Here is a 16949-nt window from a genome sequence, read left to right as displayed (position 1 = left end):
TCCTCCCCATCCCCGTTTCCTAGGAAACGTGGACTCCGCGTGCCACTCTCCGTAGTTGGCCCCTTGACGTCATGGTCTGGATGAGAGGACCCGGCCAGGGCTACCGCCAGGGGCGGGGTGGTGCGGGCCGGCCGCCTGGCCCGGCTATGCACCTGCACCTCCGCGGGCCGCCTGGGGCACAGTCCGCGGCCCGCTCGGCCCCGCTATGGCCAGGCCACAGAGGACGCCGGCGCGCAGTCCCGACAGCATCGTGGAGGTGAAGAGCAAAGTAAGGGCCCCTCCAGTCCCGGCTCCGGTACTAGGTGCTTCCAATTCCCTCATTCTCCCCTTCCTGGCTCCTTAGCCCCACTACCTTTTTCTTTTCTCTACCCTCCATGTCCCATTCTTTGGCTTTTCTTCTCATTTTCCCACACCCAGCCTCTTTCCTTCCTCCGGCCTCTAGAATCGCTCTGTGGCCTGGGTTACCTGGAGGGCGGGGAGAAGACCTTGGATAGCGTCCCCTGTGTCGGGGCTGAGGTCTGGGCTCAAGTCTGCAGTTGTTGCAGCAGCCCGCTTTCCCACCCCCCGTCACCCTCGGACCTGTGGTGAAAAAGGACTCAGGCTCCGTCCTGACCCCTCCTCTTTCCCCCACTCCCTGCCTCCAGTTTGACGCCGAGTTCCGACGCTTCGCACTGCCCCGAGCTTCGGTGAGCGGCTTCCAAGAGTTCTCGAGGTTACTGCGGGCGGTGCATCAGATCTCCGGCCTGGATGTGATGCTTGGCTATACAGATGCTCACGGCGACCTACTGCCCCTTACCAACGATGACAGCCTGCACAGGGCCCTGGCCAGCGTCCCCCCGCCGCTGCGCCTGCTAGTGCAGAAGCGGGGTGAGAATGGGGTACAGTGGGCAGCCTCTGGGGGGTAAGGTGACAGGGCAGGTCTGTCATGCCCAGGATACCCAGGCTTCACCCTTTGCATACCCTGCCCTTGGTCTGACCTCCAAGTGGTAGGAAATAGCTGCAGTGCCCCCTTCCCCCAGCCTGGTCCTGATGGGAAAGGGGCAAATGGGAGAGAAAGGTCTCTGATCTCAGCGCCTCTCTCCTACAGCAGAAGCTGACTCCGGCAGCCTGGTCTTTGCCTCCAACTCTCTGCAGCGGCGTAAGAAAGGTCTTCTACTTCGGCCAGTGGCACCTCTGCGTACCAGGCCACCCCTCCTAATCAGCCTGCCCCAAGATTTCCGCCAGGTTTCTTCAGTCATAGATGTGGATCTACTGCCTGAGACCCACCGACGGGTGCGGCTGCACAAGCATGGGTCTGACCGTCCCCTCGGTTTCTATATCCGAGATGGCATGAGTGTGCGTGTAGCTCCTCGGGGCCTGGAACGGGTCCCGGGCATCTTCATCTCTCGCCTAGTACGAGGGGGCCTGGCTGAGAGTACAGGGCTGCTGGCAGTCAGTGATGAAATCCTCGAAGTCAATGGCATTGAGGTGGCTGGGAAGACCTTGGACCAAGTGACAGACATGATGGTCGCCAACAGCCACAACCTCATTGTCACTGTCAAGCCAGCCAATCAGCACAATAATGTGGTGCGCGGGGCATCTGGGCATCTGAGAGGGCCTCCCTCTGCTGGGCTTGGGGCTGCCGAGCCTGATAGTGATGATGACAGTACCGATCTAGCCATTGGGAACAGCCAGCCTCCCTGTTCCAATGGGCTGTCTCAGGAGCCTCCACGCTGGGACCTACACGCAGATCGCCTACTTCCCAGTGCCTGCGGCTCTCTGCCATCCCTAGATGTTCAGGAGCAAGCCAGCTCTGGCTGGGGAAGTAGCACACGAGGAGATGGTAGTGGCTTCAGCCTTTGACACGCAAGGAAGCAGCCTCTCGCCACTCCAGGGCACTTCCCCAGTGGGGTTTTAGCTTGCTCACAGAGCCCTCTTAGTCTGGGGAGCATTAAAGGTTTTCTACAAATGTGGTTATGGTCCTTCTGTGTTCCAGCTCCAGCTTCTTCCCTGATCCCACAGTCTTGCCTTCTGCCCTGCATGTGAGGCAGAGGTAATGAGGCAGCAGAGACATCCCTGCAGTTGAACAGCAGGAGGGCCACCAGGCTTGGAATTTCTAGTGTAAGAAAAGCTCTATGGAAAGAAAGCCCTCTGTGTACAAAAAGTTTAATTTTGACAAAGGAATAAAGAGGTTGGGCTAGGGGGGCCCTTCTCCAGCTACCAGCGGCTAGGAAAAGTGCTCTGGGGACACGACCACCAACTGCTCCTGTCTTTGGACTCTATGATGGGGCCTGATCCTGTCCTTTGTGACCATGCAGCAGTCCTCAACAAGAACCCCCATCACTACCCCTATAAATGGGCTTAAGCATCCATCTTTATGAAGACCTTGGGGCGGGAAAAGATCTTGATGGCCTCCTCTACCTGCACCAGCTTCCGATCCAGCTCAGCACGGTGACTCTGGGCCCTTAGGGAGTCTGCTCGGGCAGGCAGTAGCACCAGCTCACGCAGCAGCTGGCTCTGGCCTACAGGGGGCCCAGGAACAGTCAGCGTAAGACAGGGGTGCATGGTCCCCATTGGGTTCCCCATCCGGTCCCCCTTGCCCACATACTCACTCTGGAGTAGATTGCTCAGGGTCTCCAGTCGCTGGTTCTCAGGCATGCGAGTGTGGCCAGGGGGCATGGCAGGGTCTGGCAGGCTCTGTTGGCGGGCCTCAGCCTCCTGTCGCCACAGATCCCTACGCTCCAACAAGCTGTGGATGTACAGGCTCAGGGTTGATGATCCCAGGGCAGATGTTGGCTCCCACCTACCACACATACCTGTCACCCTGGGTGTTGGGCAGTGGGACCTACTAATGAGGCACGTGGCCCTTCTGTGTGGCGTTGTAGTGCTCCTGGGCTTGTCGCTGCTGCTCCAGCACCTGTGCCAGGATCTGCAGAGAGCGAGAATGCCGCCGGGGGGCCCTCTTGGCAGTGCGGGCATTGTGGCTAATGAAGTCCACACCCAGGCCTGGCACCTACAGGACATGGCAAGCATGATGGACAGACAGCACTATGTTGTGCCCCTAACCCCCCAGGATCCTAGCCCCACCTCCCAGCTTACACATACTTGCATCTTGCCATTGGGATCTGATGGGGTTGGCTGGGGACTGGGGACACGGGGAGGTGGGAGCCCTGGGCCGCAGCGAGAGTGTGCCCGCAGGAAGTGCGCCGTCTCTGTCCCAGAGGCAGGACCAGGCTCCTGAAGGGCAGGGCATAGAAGAGGGATCAGTCAGGCTGCGGTCAAGGCCTTAAGACCTGTCTCTCTCTAGCCTTATGCTCCTCCTCCCTCTTGAAGGAGCACTTCTCATCAGCATCTGAACAAGCGCATCTCTCATATCCTTAACGACAAACCACTGCTTCTACCTCAGTCTTGGACCTGGTTACCGTTCTCTTTTTTTCTCCTTCCTAGCCAAACTTCCTGGATCTGCCCCTCTCGAGGTCATTGACAGCTGTCCTGACCAGGGTCACTTCCCTGGTCTCATTATCCTCAGCTTGATCCTCAGTAACTCCTAGGTCTCACTCCTGAGATCCAGACCCGACTCTTGGTCTGCTTCCTGGACACACTCCCATTCCCTGGTAGTCCCACAAATGCCTCAGTTAACACATCCACGTAGGAACTTACTGTCTTTTCTCTCAACCCTGCTCTTCCTGCTGAGACCCTTTGATAGAGAAACGGTGCCATCTAGTCAAGACAGAATCCCACCACCATACATACCCCTGTCCCTGACCTTCCCACTGTCCTTAGAAATAAAGGTTGAAAAGTGGGTTATGTGGTGCTTTATGATACGGGTCCCGCTGACTTCTTAGCCTAACCGCATGCTCTTACCCCTCACAGTAAACTGTACACAGTATCCCCACTGACCACACTCCCTCCGATCTTAGGACTTCTGTCTGTGAGGTTTCATCTCTACAGAATGTTCTCTTCTTGCCCAATTCCTTGTAGTAGCCACGAGGCTCAATTCCTTGTTCTCTTTCCTAATTCTCTTCTCCCCTTGCCTAATTCCTAATTGCCCCTCAGGACCACCCAGCCGCCACCACTTCTGAGAAGCCCCTGCAGCAGAACAAGCTCTCTCTTAAGTCTCCCGCTGCCTCTCCTGTGATTTTCCTCTTTCCCCGTAAGTCAGATTAGGGTATAATTTGCCTCTTGGTAGGCAAGATGGACAATACTGCGGGCCCCCTGAGGCAGGTACCTGCAGTTGGGCCTTGACCCGAGACTGAACTTTGTCGTATTTGGGAGAGCGCCACAGAGCCTTCAGGGGCCTGGGTTGGCTGTGTTCCCGGCTGCGCTCCTGCTCGCGGAAGCGCTTCTGGATCTCCTTGATCCTCCTCAGGTTCTCCTTCTCATGGTCTTTAGGGTCCTTCCCTGGGAAAAAGATGTTGCCCGGCTCTGCCCTACACACAGCCCATGAAATCCAACTCCCACCAGGTCATGTATAGGCCCGACCGCCCTGACTGAGACCCCGTACAAGTTCTCTGCCTCACCATCCTGTTTCCCTCCTGACGTGGTAATTATCTTCTCTCTCTGATATTTTCTACATTTGTATTGTGGACTTTATCATTAATCATCTTGTATATAATCATCTCACTTGCTTATTGTCTCCCACACTGACTCAGTGATGGCCCGTGTCTGTCTTCAACCTGACCTGTTTTCATAGTGCGTGCTGGGCTTGGCACACGGCGGGCACTAAACAACCGTTTCAACTGACGTGTAAATTCACCAAGATGAGCTGGGGTTTCCTGGGGACTACCTCTTTCAGTCCTCTTCTGCGGGAAGGTAGTGCTTCCCCTTCACCCACCTTTTATAGCCGGGGAAAGTGACACTTAGCAAAGCCTGAGCCCAGCCCAGGGCAGGAGGAGCAGCAGTTTTTGATTTCAGCTTTTGATCTCAGATTTGCTTCGCTGCCCCTCCCGCCTGGAACTTACTTTTGGGAGAGGCCCCTGGGCCTAGGGAGATACCCCCAAGTTGCAGCAGCACGCCTCCCACACCGCATCGGCCACGTTCTAGGATCTGTCTGGCTCCAGGACGTATGCGGGGGCCGCAGGGAGGGGTGGCTTCCAAGTCTGGGTCCGAGGTCAGCAAGTCCAGCTTCAGCGCGTTCCCCTCAAGGCGCCCTTGGGCTGAGGGGTTGGATGGGGCGGAGTGCAGGGGTCAGTGATGGAGTGGAACCCGAGCCTCACTCAGGCATCGCTGGGCCGTGGCACCCCTCAACTCACCCGAGGCGGGCCTCCGGTAGTAGTCAGGACAGAGCGTAGGGTCTGGGGGGATGGGCCCCGAAATGCGAGATGGGCCCTCGCACATGCCGCCGCCGTCGCCCTGTAACAGTGCACCGAGGCCTGCCAGGCTGCTTATCTGGAGCCCTGGACCTCCTTCCTGAGCCTCGTGGCTACTCCCTGGACCGGACCTTGACCCCGGCAGCTCGTACCCTCCATTCCCTTCCCCTCAAGGGGTTGCACTAGCCGGGCGTGCACTAGCCACCTCCACTCCTAGCCCACTTCTCGGACCCGTTCGCTGCCCCTCCCCCTCAACAACCGGGCGAGGGGCTCACCAGAGCAGGGTTTTGCAGCTTGCAGCTGCTACCCGACGGGTTTGCTGTTGCTAAGCAACAGTAGTTTCCGTCTCTGAGTTCAGGGGCCAAAACCTTTGGCGCAAAGCTTTGTGGGGCTTGTAGTTCCAGGTGAGGGTGGAACTGAGCTGTAGCCAGCCCTCATCCCATCCCGGTTCTTGCATACCGATCAGTCTCCCGGGTACACCTGTCCCGCCCCTCGGGATCGTCTTCTCCTTCCCTCGCCCCAGTCTCCCAGCAACCGTCGAGGCTATGCTGACTCTGAGCAGCCATGGACTCAATGGGGCCTAAGAGGAGACCTGGGGCCCAAGAGGGGCCGGCCGAGGGCACTGCACAGTTCACGGAGGAACCCGGTGATCACGCTCAGAGCTTTGAGGTAACTACCAGGGCTATCTAGTCTTTAAACTCGTGGCCTCGGCGCTTTTGAAGGCCAAACTCTGTGCGTTGAACCCCTAACTGCCAAGACAGACTTCGCAGTGGGGCAGGGGCTTGGTCTGGCGACCTTCATCTGCATTTGGTGTCTAATGTTAGGTGTCTAAAAGGACTAATCCCATAGCCTTTGCCTGGCTACGATAACCAGTTACCTATGTATTACCTCTAGTGTCCAGTAATGAGAAGCCAGAGCCTGGTGTCTGCCCATGAGGCCAGTGGGACCCAGGGTGAGGACAAGTGTCCAACAGGACCAGTCTCAGAGCCAGAGCTCCAGGAGGAACAAGTCAAGCTGGAAGACGAGAGTCTCAAGCCAGATGTGGAGGCACCAGAGGAGAGAGGCCCCAGACCTGCGGCTTCCATTGTGAGGTCCAGCCATGGTCCGAAGAGAAAGCCTGTCAAGTGAGCAGGCTTTCTCAGGAAAGGAGCAGCCCCCTGCCGGGGCGGGGGGCGAGGGAGGTGTCACACCCCAATAGGGTTGTGGACTCCTGCATGACTGTAGGGTGCATCCTTAGCCCCTGCCATCGCCACCACCACTCCTCATCTTAAGAGTCTCAAAGGCCTCGTAGGGGACTGAGCTCCGATGAGCTTTAAGACTTGTCCAGTCTGGGGACCTCAGTGACCAGGAAAGGGACAAGAACTGGGCTTGGGGTGGTGGGCATGTGAGCCATTCTCTAGGCTCAGTGTACAGGAGACAAGGCTGGAGGCTGCCTCCTCAGGTCTCCTGTCCCCCAGCTCCCCAGGGCCTAGCCATCAAGTCCATCATCCTAAGGCTGAAGCTGAGCTGTCCCAGGGGCTGCCACTGCAGAGGGAGGACCTAGAGAGTAGCCAGAACGAGCCCTCACCATCTGCCAAACAGCACAAAAAAGCCAAGAAACGCAAGAGTCTGGGGGCCCCAGTGCTTCCAACTGTGGCCAACACAGCGTCCGCATCGTCAGAGACCTTGGGGCTGGAGCGTGAGTGGTAATCCCTGGGCCTTCCATTCTCCGCCTCCCACCCCTGCCTGCTGGACCCCTGACGTGGCACAGCTTGGCACTCCAGCCCCTTCTCTGCCCTGGGCCCTTGCAGGAAAGGCCCAGCGCCTACGGCCCCTGTACCAGTACATCAACTACTGCAACCCTGAGCTGAACGAGGCAGGGGAAGGGGGTAGGGAGGCTGAGATCGAGGTGGAAACTCAGTCAGAGCTGACCCTGGTCCCTGAAGAGGCCTGTCTGGAGCAACTGCCAGCTTTGCTGCCTGTGGCAGGTGAGCTGGGCTCAGGTCTCTCTTTGCCCTGCCCCAATATGCTTACGTCTCCCACCCATGCTCTGGTTCCCCATGGAGAGGAGGCTGGAGAGGAGCCTAGGGGTTTGCCCAGCTTGGGGGTCAGTGGCTTACTCAAGACTGAGATGGATAAGTCAACTCAAGTGGACATCAACAAGATGCTAAGTGTCTGTGCTGCCCCACTTGTACCCCCACTGTCTCCTCAGTACAAGTGACTGTCCCACCCATGGGTGGCGCCTCTCCTCCCAAGCCTAACCAAAGAAGCTTGTGAGCTTTGGCCCTCAGGTAGAAGGGGGGGAATTTGGGCCCTGCCCCCACTTGGGACCTTGGACTTGCTGAAAATAAATGTTTTTCCTTTTCTTAGACTTTGACTCCCCAAATAAGATGCCTGAAGAGGGAGAGCCTGGGAATAGGGTGGAGGATTCCCAGGGCAGGGTTTGAAGCCTGACTGGTCATCTGGATCACCCAAGAGTTCCTCTGTGGCAAAAGAAGCGATTCTTGAGCACTGCCTCAGATCTAACTGAATCAGTCTGCAGGGGTGGGACCTACCTACATTCAAAGGCTCCTCATATAAGCCCGAAGATCAGACAAGAGAGTGGTGAGGATGAAAAGGGAGGTGACTAGGAACTTGGAGGCAGAGAAAGGAAAGGGACTGATGGTCATGAAGGAGGTGTGTGTACCAGGGAAGGGGCTTGCATTCAGTCTGGCCTTGGGGGGGCCCAACAATTAGGATACTATCCCGCTGAGGTGGCAAAGTTCATCTGCCTGCCCCAAGCCTGGCAACATTGGAAGGCTTTACTTTTAGGCCACGGCCAGGCCAGACTTTGTCCCCAGAGTGGCCACCTGGTGACAGAGGATTGATGCCTTTTTCCTGGCAGGCAAGGGATGGTGGCTGAGGCAAAGGATGGTGGTTGAGGTGAATGGTCTCCTTGGAGTCTTGCAGCCAAACCACCAGGTCACTGTTGCTTCTCACCTGCAGGGCTCTCTGGGAGGCAGTGGCCTGCGCTGGCCATTTTGGAAACCCTCATATCCTGCTGCTTCCGTGTCCTTCTGCATGTCCCTCTGACACCATATACACAGGGACTTTCAAATTAAATGAATAATTTCTCCTCCCTCCAACCTGCTTTCCCTCCTGTATCTCACCTACAATCGTTCAATCGCAAATCCTGGGCGTCACTACAGACCCCCCTCCCATTCGTGGCTCACTAACTTCTACAAGCTGATCAAGCAACAAGGACGGTGATTTGGCTGCACACCCCCAAAATCCGATGGCGTTTCTCCCCCTCTAGGCTCTGCTCCTCTTAGCTCAGCTGCCTCGTAACTTTTCAGCAGTTTCCTCTCACTCCCTGACTAGTATACCTTTTCTTAATTTCACTCCCTGCGCATGAGGTTTCCACGGCCTAAAATGCCTTTATTCCTTCACCAGGCTGGTGCACACGGACCCCTGAGGACTCAGGGCACCTTGTTTCCAGGCAAGCCCGTGCTGCCCTGCATTATAGTGCCCACACACTGCTGTCCTTGTGGTTACTAACCGTCTGCAGGACTAGACTATGAATGCCCCAGGGGCCTTGGTCATCGCATCACAACCACCCAGCAGAGGGCCCCCATGAAAGGCACCTGGATAAGGAGACCAGGGTGAGGAGCTGAGGAAGCTACAGAGGGGCAGGTCAGGATCTGAAAAGCTGCAGCTGTCCAAAGACCACACAGCTGTGTGTGAGACCCCTGGAATGATGGCCTGGCAGGGTCACTGAAGGGCATGGGGTGGAAGCAGAGAGAAAAGGGGCATCATGGGAGGCCGCTCCCTCCTGTAGGGATCACTTGGAAGCTCACTGGCCCATGGCCACAGGACAAGCCACGGGGTCAGGACATTTATTTGTTCTGCTCATACTTTTCCCTGGGTAGTAATCTGAACACCCCAGGAAATACTGTCCACAGGGACCATGCTTACTGAATAATACTCATAGGGGTGAACATGGATTCTCCAGCATTTTTCAGAAGTAGAGGGCCCTTCGAGATAACTGAGTCTGACATCCCCACTTTATGGTTGAGGAGGTCGAGGGGTGGAGAGAAATGGCCTTGCACGAGGCCCCACCCTTTCCTGAGCCCTGCAGATCTGAGGATCCTGCGGCTCTCCGGCTAAGGCCTGACCCAAGAAGGCCAAGCATCTGCTTTCTCTGTGTGGTTTCCAGGGCTGGAGGTGTGGACCAAGCCACATTGACAAGGGAGCTCTGTTCCCATCTTCCAACAGGTGATGTAGGAAACGGGTAATGGAGGAAATAGTAACCATAGAAGAAAATCCATCCACGTATCCTGAGGCCCATTACCTGACAAGCTTGTCTGAGCAGGGTGGGTGACAGTAACCACAGAAAGGAACAAGCCACACTACTCCTAGGAGCTCAGTCTAAGAGGGAAATGCAGAAGCAGCATGGTGCAGACATGCTATGGAAGGGCTGAGGATCCAGACTGCGGGACCACTGGTGGTGGTAGTGACTGTCACTACGCCTAGGAGAGTATGATGAGGTAGCCCTCCAGCTGACTCCTGGTGAGCTGGTGGCCTTCCAGGCAAAGGATATGCCAGGGATGAAGCCTTGCTAGTATGGAAGATGTCAGCCCCAGGCAGGAGGGCCAGTTGGCATGGCTGGAGCAGAAGCACAGCCATCAGCCCTGGCTGGTATAGCTCAGTGGATTGAGCGCGAGCCTGCGAACCACATGATCGCGGTTCGATTCCCAGTCAGGGCACATGCCTGGGTTGCAGGCCAGTTCCCGGTGGAGGACTCATGAGAGGCAACCATACATTGATATTTCTCTCCTTCTCTTCCCTCTTCCCCTCTATAAATAAATAATTAATTAATTAAATGAAGTAAAAAAAAAAAAAAGAAGAAGCATAGCCATCAGGTGATTGGGTTGGGTGAACCTGGAAGTGAGGAGTGGAGTCAGGAAGAAGAAGCATAGCCATCAGGTGATTGGGTTGGGTGAACCTGGAAGTGAGGAGTGGAGTCAGGGAGGGATCTGGCCTGACATTGTGCAGAGCTCAGTTGGGCAGCAGTGTGAAGGTCAGAATGAGAAATGGAGAGACTGTGGACACTGAGGTGAGGAGACTGCTGTTTCCCTGGGTACAAGGCCTAGATTTGGCTGGGATTGTAAAATAAGCAACAGGTATTTTGGAAATTCTCTTCTAGTTGCTGTAACAGAGAAGAGAAGTTGACTGCACTTTCACTAGTTGGAAAAACTTGATTTACTTTGACCCAGGGAAGATGCTGAGGTTGGGGACACAGGTCCTGGGAGGTGATGCTGCCTTCCTCCAGGAGGGGGCAGTGCAGGACAAGCCTGGAACAGTTGCAGGCTCAGTTACCCCTGGGGACCATCATGCGGGCTTCCTTGGCCACAGGCATCTGGGCCACTATAAGGCACATCTCTTCCCTGGGACCAACCCAAGAAATACATGACAGTAAAGATGTCTAAGGACTTGGATTGTGGGGAGTGCCGACAGGGGACCTCAGTCACCCCTGAGGTCCTCATGAAAGTAGCTCTGCACTAAGTCCACTGTAGTCTGCCCCAGGACTTCTGGGAATACATCTTTGTAAACAAGGGGTTTGCTGCAGAGGGCTACAAAACCTAAGCAGTGCCACCGTGAGTCGGCAACACGGCCCTTTCTAGAGTAGCAGCGCCTGAGTCAGGCAGAATACATCCAAGCGCTCTCTCAGTCAATCCCCGCATTCAGGAGGGACCTCGGCGTCCTAGTAACACGCAGAGGGACTGACCTGGAGCCGAGCTGAGGGTCCCTAGGGGGAATGGGGCAGCCTCTCCAACTCTGCCATGTCCCGACTGGTGGGGCTCTCTCTGCCATCCGCCTCCCATTCTTGCTGCAGGGAGGAGGCACTGACCTGGACGGGGAAGGGGGGGCAGGCACTCCTAAGCGAGGAGGGGCAGTGTCTGTACACTTGGAGTCTGAGGAGCCACAAGTGCTGGGGAAAGAGTAGTTCAGGGTCAGGCTCCGGAGTCAAAGGACCCTGACCAGGCTCCTGACTTTGTCACTTACAACGTGCAGGAGAGAAGTAACTTTTGCTCCTCTCTGCCTCAGTTTTCTGATCTGAACAGGGCAACATTAATACTACTGCCTCATAGAGTGGACTGGATATTAAATAATACACACAATACACATAAAATGTCTCCCCCAGGGAGCCCAGTGTGCAAAAAGCATGCTCCAACACTAGTCATTGTTATTTCACCTTATGAAGACAAGGCATAAAACCAGAACAGTAACAGGAAAACTGGCCTGGTGACGTTCAGAAGGGGTACCAAGAGGAAGACAGGGACCTCCTTGAGTCTTTCTCTTCCTGGCAAGGTGCACAAGGCAGGGCAGAGAGGGGGAAAGTTTGGTCTAGGCTTAATCCTGGCAGGCTGGCAGTGGAACAAAGGGTTGGAAGATGTCCTCGCTACCACCCCACCCCTCCTCCTCTGACAGACAGGGCTAAAGGGCTGAATGCATGGCCGAGGACTGGCTGCCTGGGCCAGTCGGTGTTCGGCCATATCCACCCCAAGGGGAAGTGTGTGGGGCCTTCCCCCTCAAGTTCACCCCGTCCAGCCTCCTTGGAGGCACCCCTCACCTTCCCTCCCCCAGGGATCCCCGGGAGCCAAATGCACAGTTTCAAGAACAGAACCCCTCCTGGCCTGCAGCCCAAAGAGGCTCCAAACTCTCCCACTCTCTCCCTGGACCGGCAGGCACAATGGGCCCCCATCGGGAGCCTTGAGTCCTGTTTTTTTTTTTTTAGTCCTGTTTTTTAAGGGAAGACTTTTCTCTGGAGGGTTCCCAGGGTCCGGTGCCGAGAGGGGAAGCTGGGAGCTGAGGGCAGGTGGTGGCGGGAGCCTGAGTGGCCCACCAGTGATGGGTCCGGAGGGCGGAGCTGCTGTGGAGCCACTGGGAAAGGGGAAAACACAATCTACAGTGATAAACAAGCTTTTCATTATTAAAGAAACCAAACCTACCAAATAGCCAACAACCATGTGCCAACATGTCCAAGTTTGACTTATTTATTAACATTTATCAGATGTTCCAGAGCTGTCCCTTGTCTCCTCTCTGGCAAATCAGGGGCCCTCTGCTCTAGTCAATGGCACCCCCTCTGAGAACTCCTCTCCTGGAGAACCCATCCTCCCTGCCAGGGAAGGGGGAGCCCAAAAGCTGGAAGGGCCTGGTCACATGGGAGGGAGGGCAGGTGCAGCTCCCTGAGGTTCGGTAACTTGTCATCCTCCCTGTTCCTGAGACGCCCTGGACCCAAGTAGGGTGTGGAAACAAGGCTTCTCGTCTCCCCTCAGGCCTGAGCAATCAGCCAAACTGGCTCCTCACTGTGCTTTCTCATCCAGCCAGGACCACAAACAGGCAGAAGAAGCCTCATAGCCAAGCTCTGTTGGCCCCACTCACCATATTAATGACACAGAGACCTGGTGGCAGCTCTGCCTCTCACTCCTTGTGCTGGGCCACTCGGTCACGGCAACAGGAACATCACTGCCCTACAGGTCTGAGGAGGGAGCGAGTGCGGAGGGGGCGTTTTACCGGGGCCACCTTGGGCTCCACCTGGAAGGGTCAAGGTGGAGCCCAAGCTGATCTGTTAAATAAGAGACACTGTCTAAGCTCTGGCCAAGACCTCCCACCTCGCTCCTGGTCCCTCCCTGGCCACTCTGCCCCATGGCAGGGAGCCCACGTGCAGGCTCACAGGTTATTCCGCTGGAGCGCCTCACACAGGTTCTGGTTGGCATCGGGTTCCTCCGTCAGCACCTCCACAGCTTCCCACTCCCCAGATCGGCTGGACCTTTTGATGGCGTCCACCACACTCTGCATATACAGCCCATCCTCAAATGAGGCGGCCATGGAGACAGGGGTGTGGTCCCATGTGCGGCGGTCCCCCCGCCCTTGGAAGGACTGGCGCAGGGCCTGCACCATGTAGACCATGCCCTTCAGGTAGAGCAGCGGGACATCCTGGGGCCCCTGCTCAGGCAGCCCTGTGTCCACAGCCAACGAGTCCCTCAGGAGCAGCTCCTCTTGCGGGGCAGAGTTCTTCTGCCCATAGAGGTCAGCTCCCCGAGCAACAAGACGGCCTGCAGAGCCTACTACCATGACCTCGTGCACAAAAGCACCTGGCATGTTGAAGTTGAGTGTTACTGTGCTGCACACCCCCCCGCCCATGAGCATCTGGAAGAAACAGAAGTCATCGCTGGTGACGTGTCGGATACCCCGAATGGCTGCATTCTGCCTCACAAAGGTCTTGAGGAGCCCATGGACCTTCTCAGCTCTCCGGCCGGTCAGGTGGGTCAGCAGGTCCACGATGTAGGTGCCCATGGTGTGCAGGCCCCCACCACCCATAAGCTCGTCGCAGATCCAGCCATAGTTGGGGCTGAGCAGGCTGCCTGAGTAGATGCGGGCGTCACAGATCATCACTGCACCCACATAGTGCTCGGCGATCAGCTGCTTCATGCGCACGAAGGCGGGCAGGAAGCGCAACACGTTCCCCACCAGGCTCATCAGCTGTGGGTAGTAGCGCGAGGCGGTCACCATCCGGAAGGCATCCACCGAGGTTGCTGCCTTCTCACAAACCACATTCTTCCCAATACCTGAGAATAAAACACAACAGGGAATGTCAAAGTTCCAAGGGGTTTACACTGGGAAAATACACAGTATTTCTTGAAGACAGATGGATGCAGGAAAGCCTCCTGTGACATTGGATGGTGGCTTGTGACTCCAGCTTGGATAAAAATGGTACCTGGAGACTGGGACTGTAGAGGTATAGGCTGGAGAAAGAGAAGTAAGTTCTCAAGGGAAAATGAAAGGAGCAGAGGCAAAAAGCCCAAGCCAGGAACAGGAACTTCCCTGGTGGTGCAATGATAACTTTATCTGTCAACTTGGCTAGGCTATGGTGTCCATCAAATACCTCTAGACACTGCTGGGAAGGGAATCTTTTTTTTTTCCTCTCCGAGTGTCTGGAGGCACTCGCATGTGAGCCCACAGATGCTGTGCTCATTTCTCCGGGCGTGGCTCCTAGGGTGCTCTGGTCCACAAGCGAAGCCTGGCAGGCCACCGCTGACCCGCAGTGATTAGGATGGACCGGGGAAGGGCTTCTTTTAAAGATGTGATTGACATTTAAACCCAGACTTTGACTAGAGTAGATTACCCTCTGTAATGTGGGCGGGTCTCACCCAATCACTGGAAGGACTTAAGAAAGCTCCCTGAAGATGAAGGAATTCTGCCCGCAGACTGCCGTCAGACTCAAGTCTGCAACATCAACTCTTGCTGGAATTTCAATACTGTTGTTCTGCCCTGTGGGTTTCACATTTGTCACCTCCTACAATCACATGAACCCATTTCTCAAAATAAATCTCTCTCCATCCTTCTTACTGGTTCGCTTCTTTGGAGAACACTGCCTGATACAAGTGGCCTGAAGAGGTAGACACACTTCTCAGACATGCCTACGTACTTTTATGCATTTATCAGGTCACCAGCTTGGGGCAAGAGAATCTGTGTTCTGGACAATGGACATTGCACTCTCAGATTCCCTGCAGACTAGACTATCCTTTCGAAACCCTGGCTCGATAAGTTAGTCATAAGGCCAGAAAGTACTTGGCCCCAATAGGAAGAGAAAGGGAGTGAAAACATCCTTTCCGCCCTCACACCCACTCTGAGTCCACTGCAGCTGGAAGGTACGGAGCAAAACAAAGCTAGACAAAACCCAATGAAAGAGTCCGAGGACTGAGCAGCTTACTCCCATATGAGGAAACGGAGATCAACATTCCTCCATGTTTTAAAATGAAAGTATATGAGGATATGAGCAGCCACCAACAAGCCACCAACACCTGAGGTACTCCTGTGAGCTTAGGGTGGTTCAATTAGAAAGTAGTCTATCACCTTTAACAGGAAGCTAAACAACAAAACAAACAAGCAAGCAAAATATAACCAAAGACACTGAAATAGAGAACAGGCTGACAGTGACCAGAGGGGAGAGGGGAGGAAATTTCAGGGGAAATAGGGGAGGGATTTAGAGGAACATATATAAAGGATACATGGACAACAACTGAGAAGGGTGGAAATGGGAGGGAGGGGGGAGCGTGGGGGGGATGGGATGGGAGTAATAGACAGAAAACTGTACTCGAAAAATAATTAAATAAAAAAATTGGAAAAAAAAAGAGAAAGTAGTCTAGCCCTAGCTGGTATGGCTCAGTCGACTGAGTGCCAGCCTGTAAGCCAAGGGGTCGCTGGTTCAGTTCCTGGTCGGGGCATATGCCTGGATTGTGGGCCAGGTCCCCAGCAGAGTATGCATGAGAGGCAACTACGCATTGGTGTTTCTCTCCTTCTCTTTCTCCCTCCCTTCCTGTCTGTCTAAAATAAATAAATATATATATATTTTTAAAAAGTAGTCTAATACCCTCCAATAAAAATAGCTTACAAAGTCCAAGAAGTGGTATGGACTAGCTACACACACAGGTACAGATGGCAAGATCAGAGAAGCCTTCACAGGGGAGTGATGTTCCAGGGAGTACAAGGGGAAAAAGCCATCAGACAGCGGGAACTGCATGTGCAAAGGCACTGAGGCAGGAAAGGCTGAAGAGCTGAGGTTCCTATAAAAGTCCTGTGTGCACCCCAGAAAATGAGCTGAAGGGGTTACACAAGGGCTACAAGTAATATGGGAAATGAGGTAGTTGGTAGACATTCAGGGTGAAGAAGGGGTGAGTCTGGGGTGAAATCCAAAACTGAGCTCTTGATACTTCCCTCCCCAGGCCTTCCCTGGCTCAGTGACAACTCCATTCACGCAGTCTCTCAAGCCAAAACCACCAGAGTCATCTCTCACATCCCACTTTCAACCATCAACCTGCTCACTCAGCCTTCAAACCTCGTGCAGAATCTGACCAGTTCGCACCACCACCACTGCCACTTTCCTTGCCCAAGTCACCTGTTTTTGCCAGGGTTATTACGATGGTAACTTAATAGGTCTCCCTCAGTTTCTTCTCAACAAAGCAGCCCAGGCAATACTCAAAACTTAAGATGGATCAAATCATACCGCTGCTTTGCATGAGGTATGATGCAAAGTCTGAACTGGCCAAAGTCCTTACAGTGGCCTATGCACAAGGCCACATAGGCTCTCTTCACCCCTCCCAAATTTACTTTTTGATTTCTTTGCCTACTCTTGTCCCTCCCTGCTCATACTGTTCTAGCCACTGAATGTAAGATGGGGGCTGCAGTGCACCAAGGCCTGGCAGATGCGGAGAGGCAACGATCGCTAAACAGAGGACGGACAGGCAGGGCCAGGCCTATCGATGTGGTGAGCACACAGCATCTTGGGCTAGACTATTACGTGTGCTTATTCTCCTTGTTGAAGACCATCTTGAACAATGTGCACATTTAGGTTTCTACCCTTAAGGCCCTATAAGCTCCACCCTCACACTCCACAGGCACTTCCTGGATGGAGGGGCAGGTGCCCAGCATGGAAGCCTGTGTCGCAAGGCAACCAGGTTAAGATCATGCCTTCTCTGGGTATGTGTATCTCCAATAACCCTGGTGTTCATTCCCTTGGTCCCTGGAAATTTCCTGGGTGTTTTCAGCAGGGTAATGACTGGGACTGATATTTCTGGTGGCCCAGTGCAGGGTGCAGCTTCCCCTGATCCATTTGAACAGGCTCAGGAGGGAGAGTCA

General features: G+C 54.9%; 4 protein-coding genes and 1 non-coding gene across 10 annotated transcripts in view; 2 read left to right on the top strand and 3 right to left on the bottom strand.

Moving 5' to 3' along the window:
• Positions 1-173: 173 nt before the first annotated feature.
• PARD6A (par-6 family cell polarity regulator alpha) lies at positions 174-1950 on the top strand. Of its 3 annotated transcripts, none has more exons than XM_037041500.1 (3): positions 174-256; positions 645-867; positions 1088-1950. In XM_037041500.1, the coding sequence occupies exons 1-3, from the start codon at positions 206-208 to the stop codon at positions 1840-1842; spliced, it is 1029 nt and encodes a 342-aa protein (XP_036897395.1). In that variant the 5' UTR covers positions 174-205; the 3' UTR covers positions 1843-1950. The 3 variants fall into 3 exon arrangements, with proteins under 3 accessions (XP_036897395.1, XP_036897394.1, XP_036897393.1); XM_037041499.1 differs by having other exon boundaries at positions 188-268; positions 1091-1950; XM_037041498.1 differs by having other exon boundaries at positions 188-268.
• A 179-nt stretch (positions 1951-2129) lies between these two features.
• ENKD1 (enkurin domain containing 1) lies at positions 2130-6195 on the bottom strand. Its single transcript, XM_037041497.1, has 8 exons — positions 6177-6195; positions 5232-5331; positions 4941-5135; positions 4208-4380; positions 3085-3216; positions 2829-2992; positions 2592-2728; positions 2130-2501 (listed from the first exon to the last, which is right to left on the bottom strand). Exons 2-8 carry the CDS (start codon positions 5314-5316, stop codon positions 2341-2343), a joined length of 1047 nt encoding a protein of 348 aa, XP_036897392.1. The 5' UTR covers positions 5317-5331; positions 6177-6195; the 3' UTR covers positions 2130-2340.
• CUNH16orf86 (chromosome unknown C16orf86 homolog) lies at positions 5851-7488 on the top strand. Its single transcript, XM_037041501.1, has 4 exons — positions 5851-5957; positions 6183-6412; positions 6746-6966; positions 7079-7488. Exons 1-4 carry the CDS (start codon positions 5853-5855, stop codon positions 7486-7488), a joined length of 966 nt encoding a protein of 321 aa, XP_036897396.1. The 5' UTR covers positions 5851-5852.
• A 4798-nt stretch (positions 7489-12286) lies between these two features.
• Positions 12287-16949, bottom strand: part of GFOD2 (Gfo/Idh/MocA-like oxidoreductase domain containing 2) — a 36802-nt gene continuing 32139 nt past the window's right edge. For all 4 annotated transcript variants that reach the window (XM_037041485.1, XM_037041484.1, XM_037041486.1 and 1 more), the window contains one exon: positions 12287-13879. In XM_037041485.1, the coding sequence (XP_036897380.1) occupies positions 12981-13879 (899 nt within the window). In that variant the 3' untranslated portion in view covers positions 12287-12980. The remainder of the gene's footprint in view (positions 13880-16949) is intronic.
• LOC118983987 (small nucleolar RNA SNORA52) lies at positions 14240-14372 on the bottom strand. The gene has a single exon (XR_005065840.1). It is a non-coding gene; the product is annotated as a small nucleolar RNA SNORA52 (small nucleolar RNA).

Source organism: Sturnira hondurensis, unplaced genomic scaffold (assembly GCF_014824575.4).
Source record: "Sturnira hondurensis isolate 20B ecotype Veracruz unplaced genomic scaffold, ASM1482457v3 Scaffold0003090, whole genome shotgun sequence".
Taxonomy (NCBI): domain Eukaryota; kingdom Metazoa; phylum Chordata; class Mammalia; order Chiroptera; family Phyllostomidae; genus Sturnira; species Sturnira hondurensis.
This window is presented reverse-complemented; position numbering and strand designations above follow the sequence as displayed.

What these genes read in the sequence shown, in the direction of transcription:
- PARD6A (XM_037041498.1), top strand. Translation starts at nt 206, where the DNA reads ATGGCCAGGCCACAGAGGACGCCGGCGCGCAGTCCCGACAGCATCGTG. An exon ending in TCGTGGAGGTGAAGAGCAAA is followed by an intron (nt 269 to 644) that starts GTAAGGGCCCCT and finishes CCCTGCCTCCAG; the next exon opens with TTTGACGCCGAGTTCCGACG. An exon ending in CCTGCTAGTGCAGAAGCGGG is followed by an intron (nt 868 to 1,087) that starts GTGAGAATGGGG and finishes TCTCTCCTACAG; the next exon opens with CAGAAGCTGACTCCGGCAGC.
- CUNH16orf86 (XM_037041501.1), top strand. Translation starts at nt 5,853, where the DNA reads ATGGACTCAATGGGGCCTAAGAGGAGACCTGGGGCCCAAGAGGGGCCG. An exon ending in ATCACGCTCAGAGCTTTGAG is followed by an intron (nt 5,958 to 6,182) that starts GTAACTACCAGG and finishes TATTACCTCTAG; the next exon opens with TGTCCAGTAATGAGAAGCCA. An exon ending in CCGAAGAGAAAGCCTGTCAA is followed by an intron (nt 6,413 to 6,745) that starts GTGAGCAGGCTT and finishes CCTGTCCCCCAG; the next exon opens with CTCCCCAGGGCCTAGCCATC.
- ENKD1 (XM_037041497.1), bottom strand. Translation starts at nt 5,316, where the DNA reads ATGTGCGAGGGCCCATCTCGCATTTCGGGGCCCATCCCCCCAGACCCT. An exon ending in GGGTCAAGGCCCAACTGCAG is followed by an intron (nt 3,217 to 4,207) that starts GTACCTGCCTCA and finishes CCTGCCCTTCAG; the next exon opens with GAGCCTGGTCCTGCCTCTGG. An exon ending in AAGGGCCACGTGCCTCATTA is followed by an intron (nt 2,729 to 2,828) that starts GTAGGTCCCACT and finishes GTACATCCACAG; the next exon opens with CTTGTTGGAGCGTAGGGATC.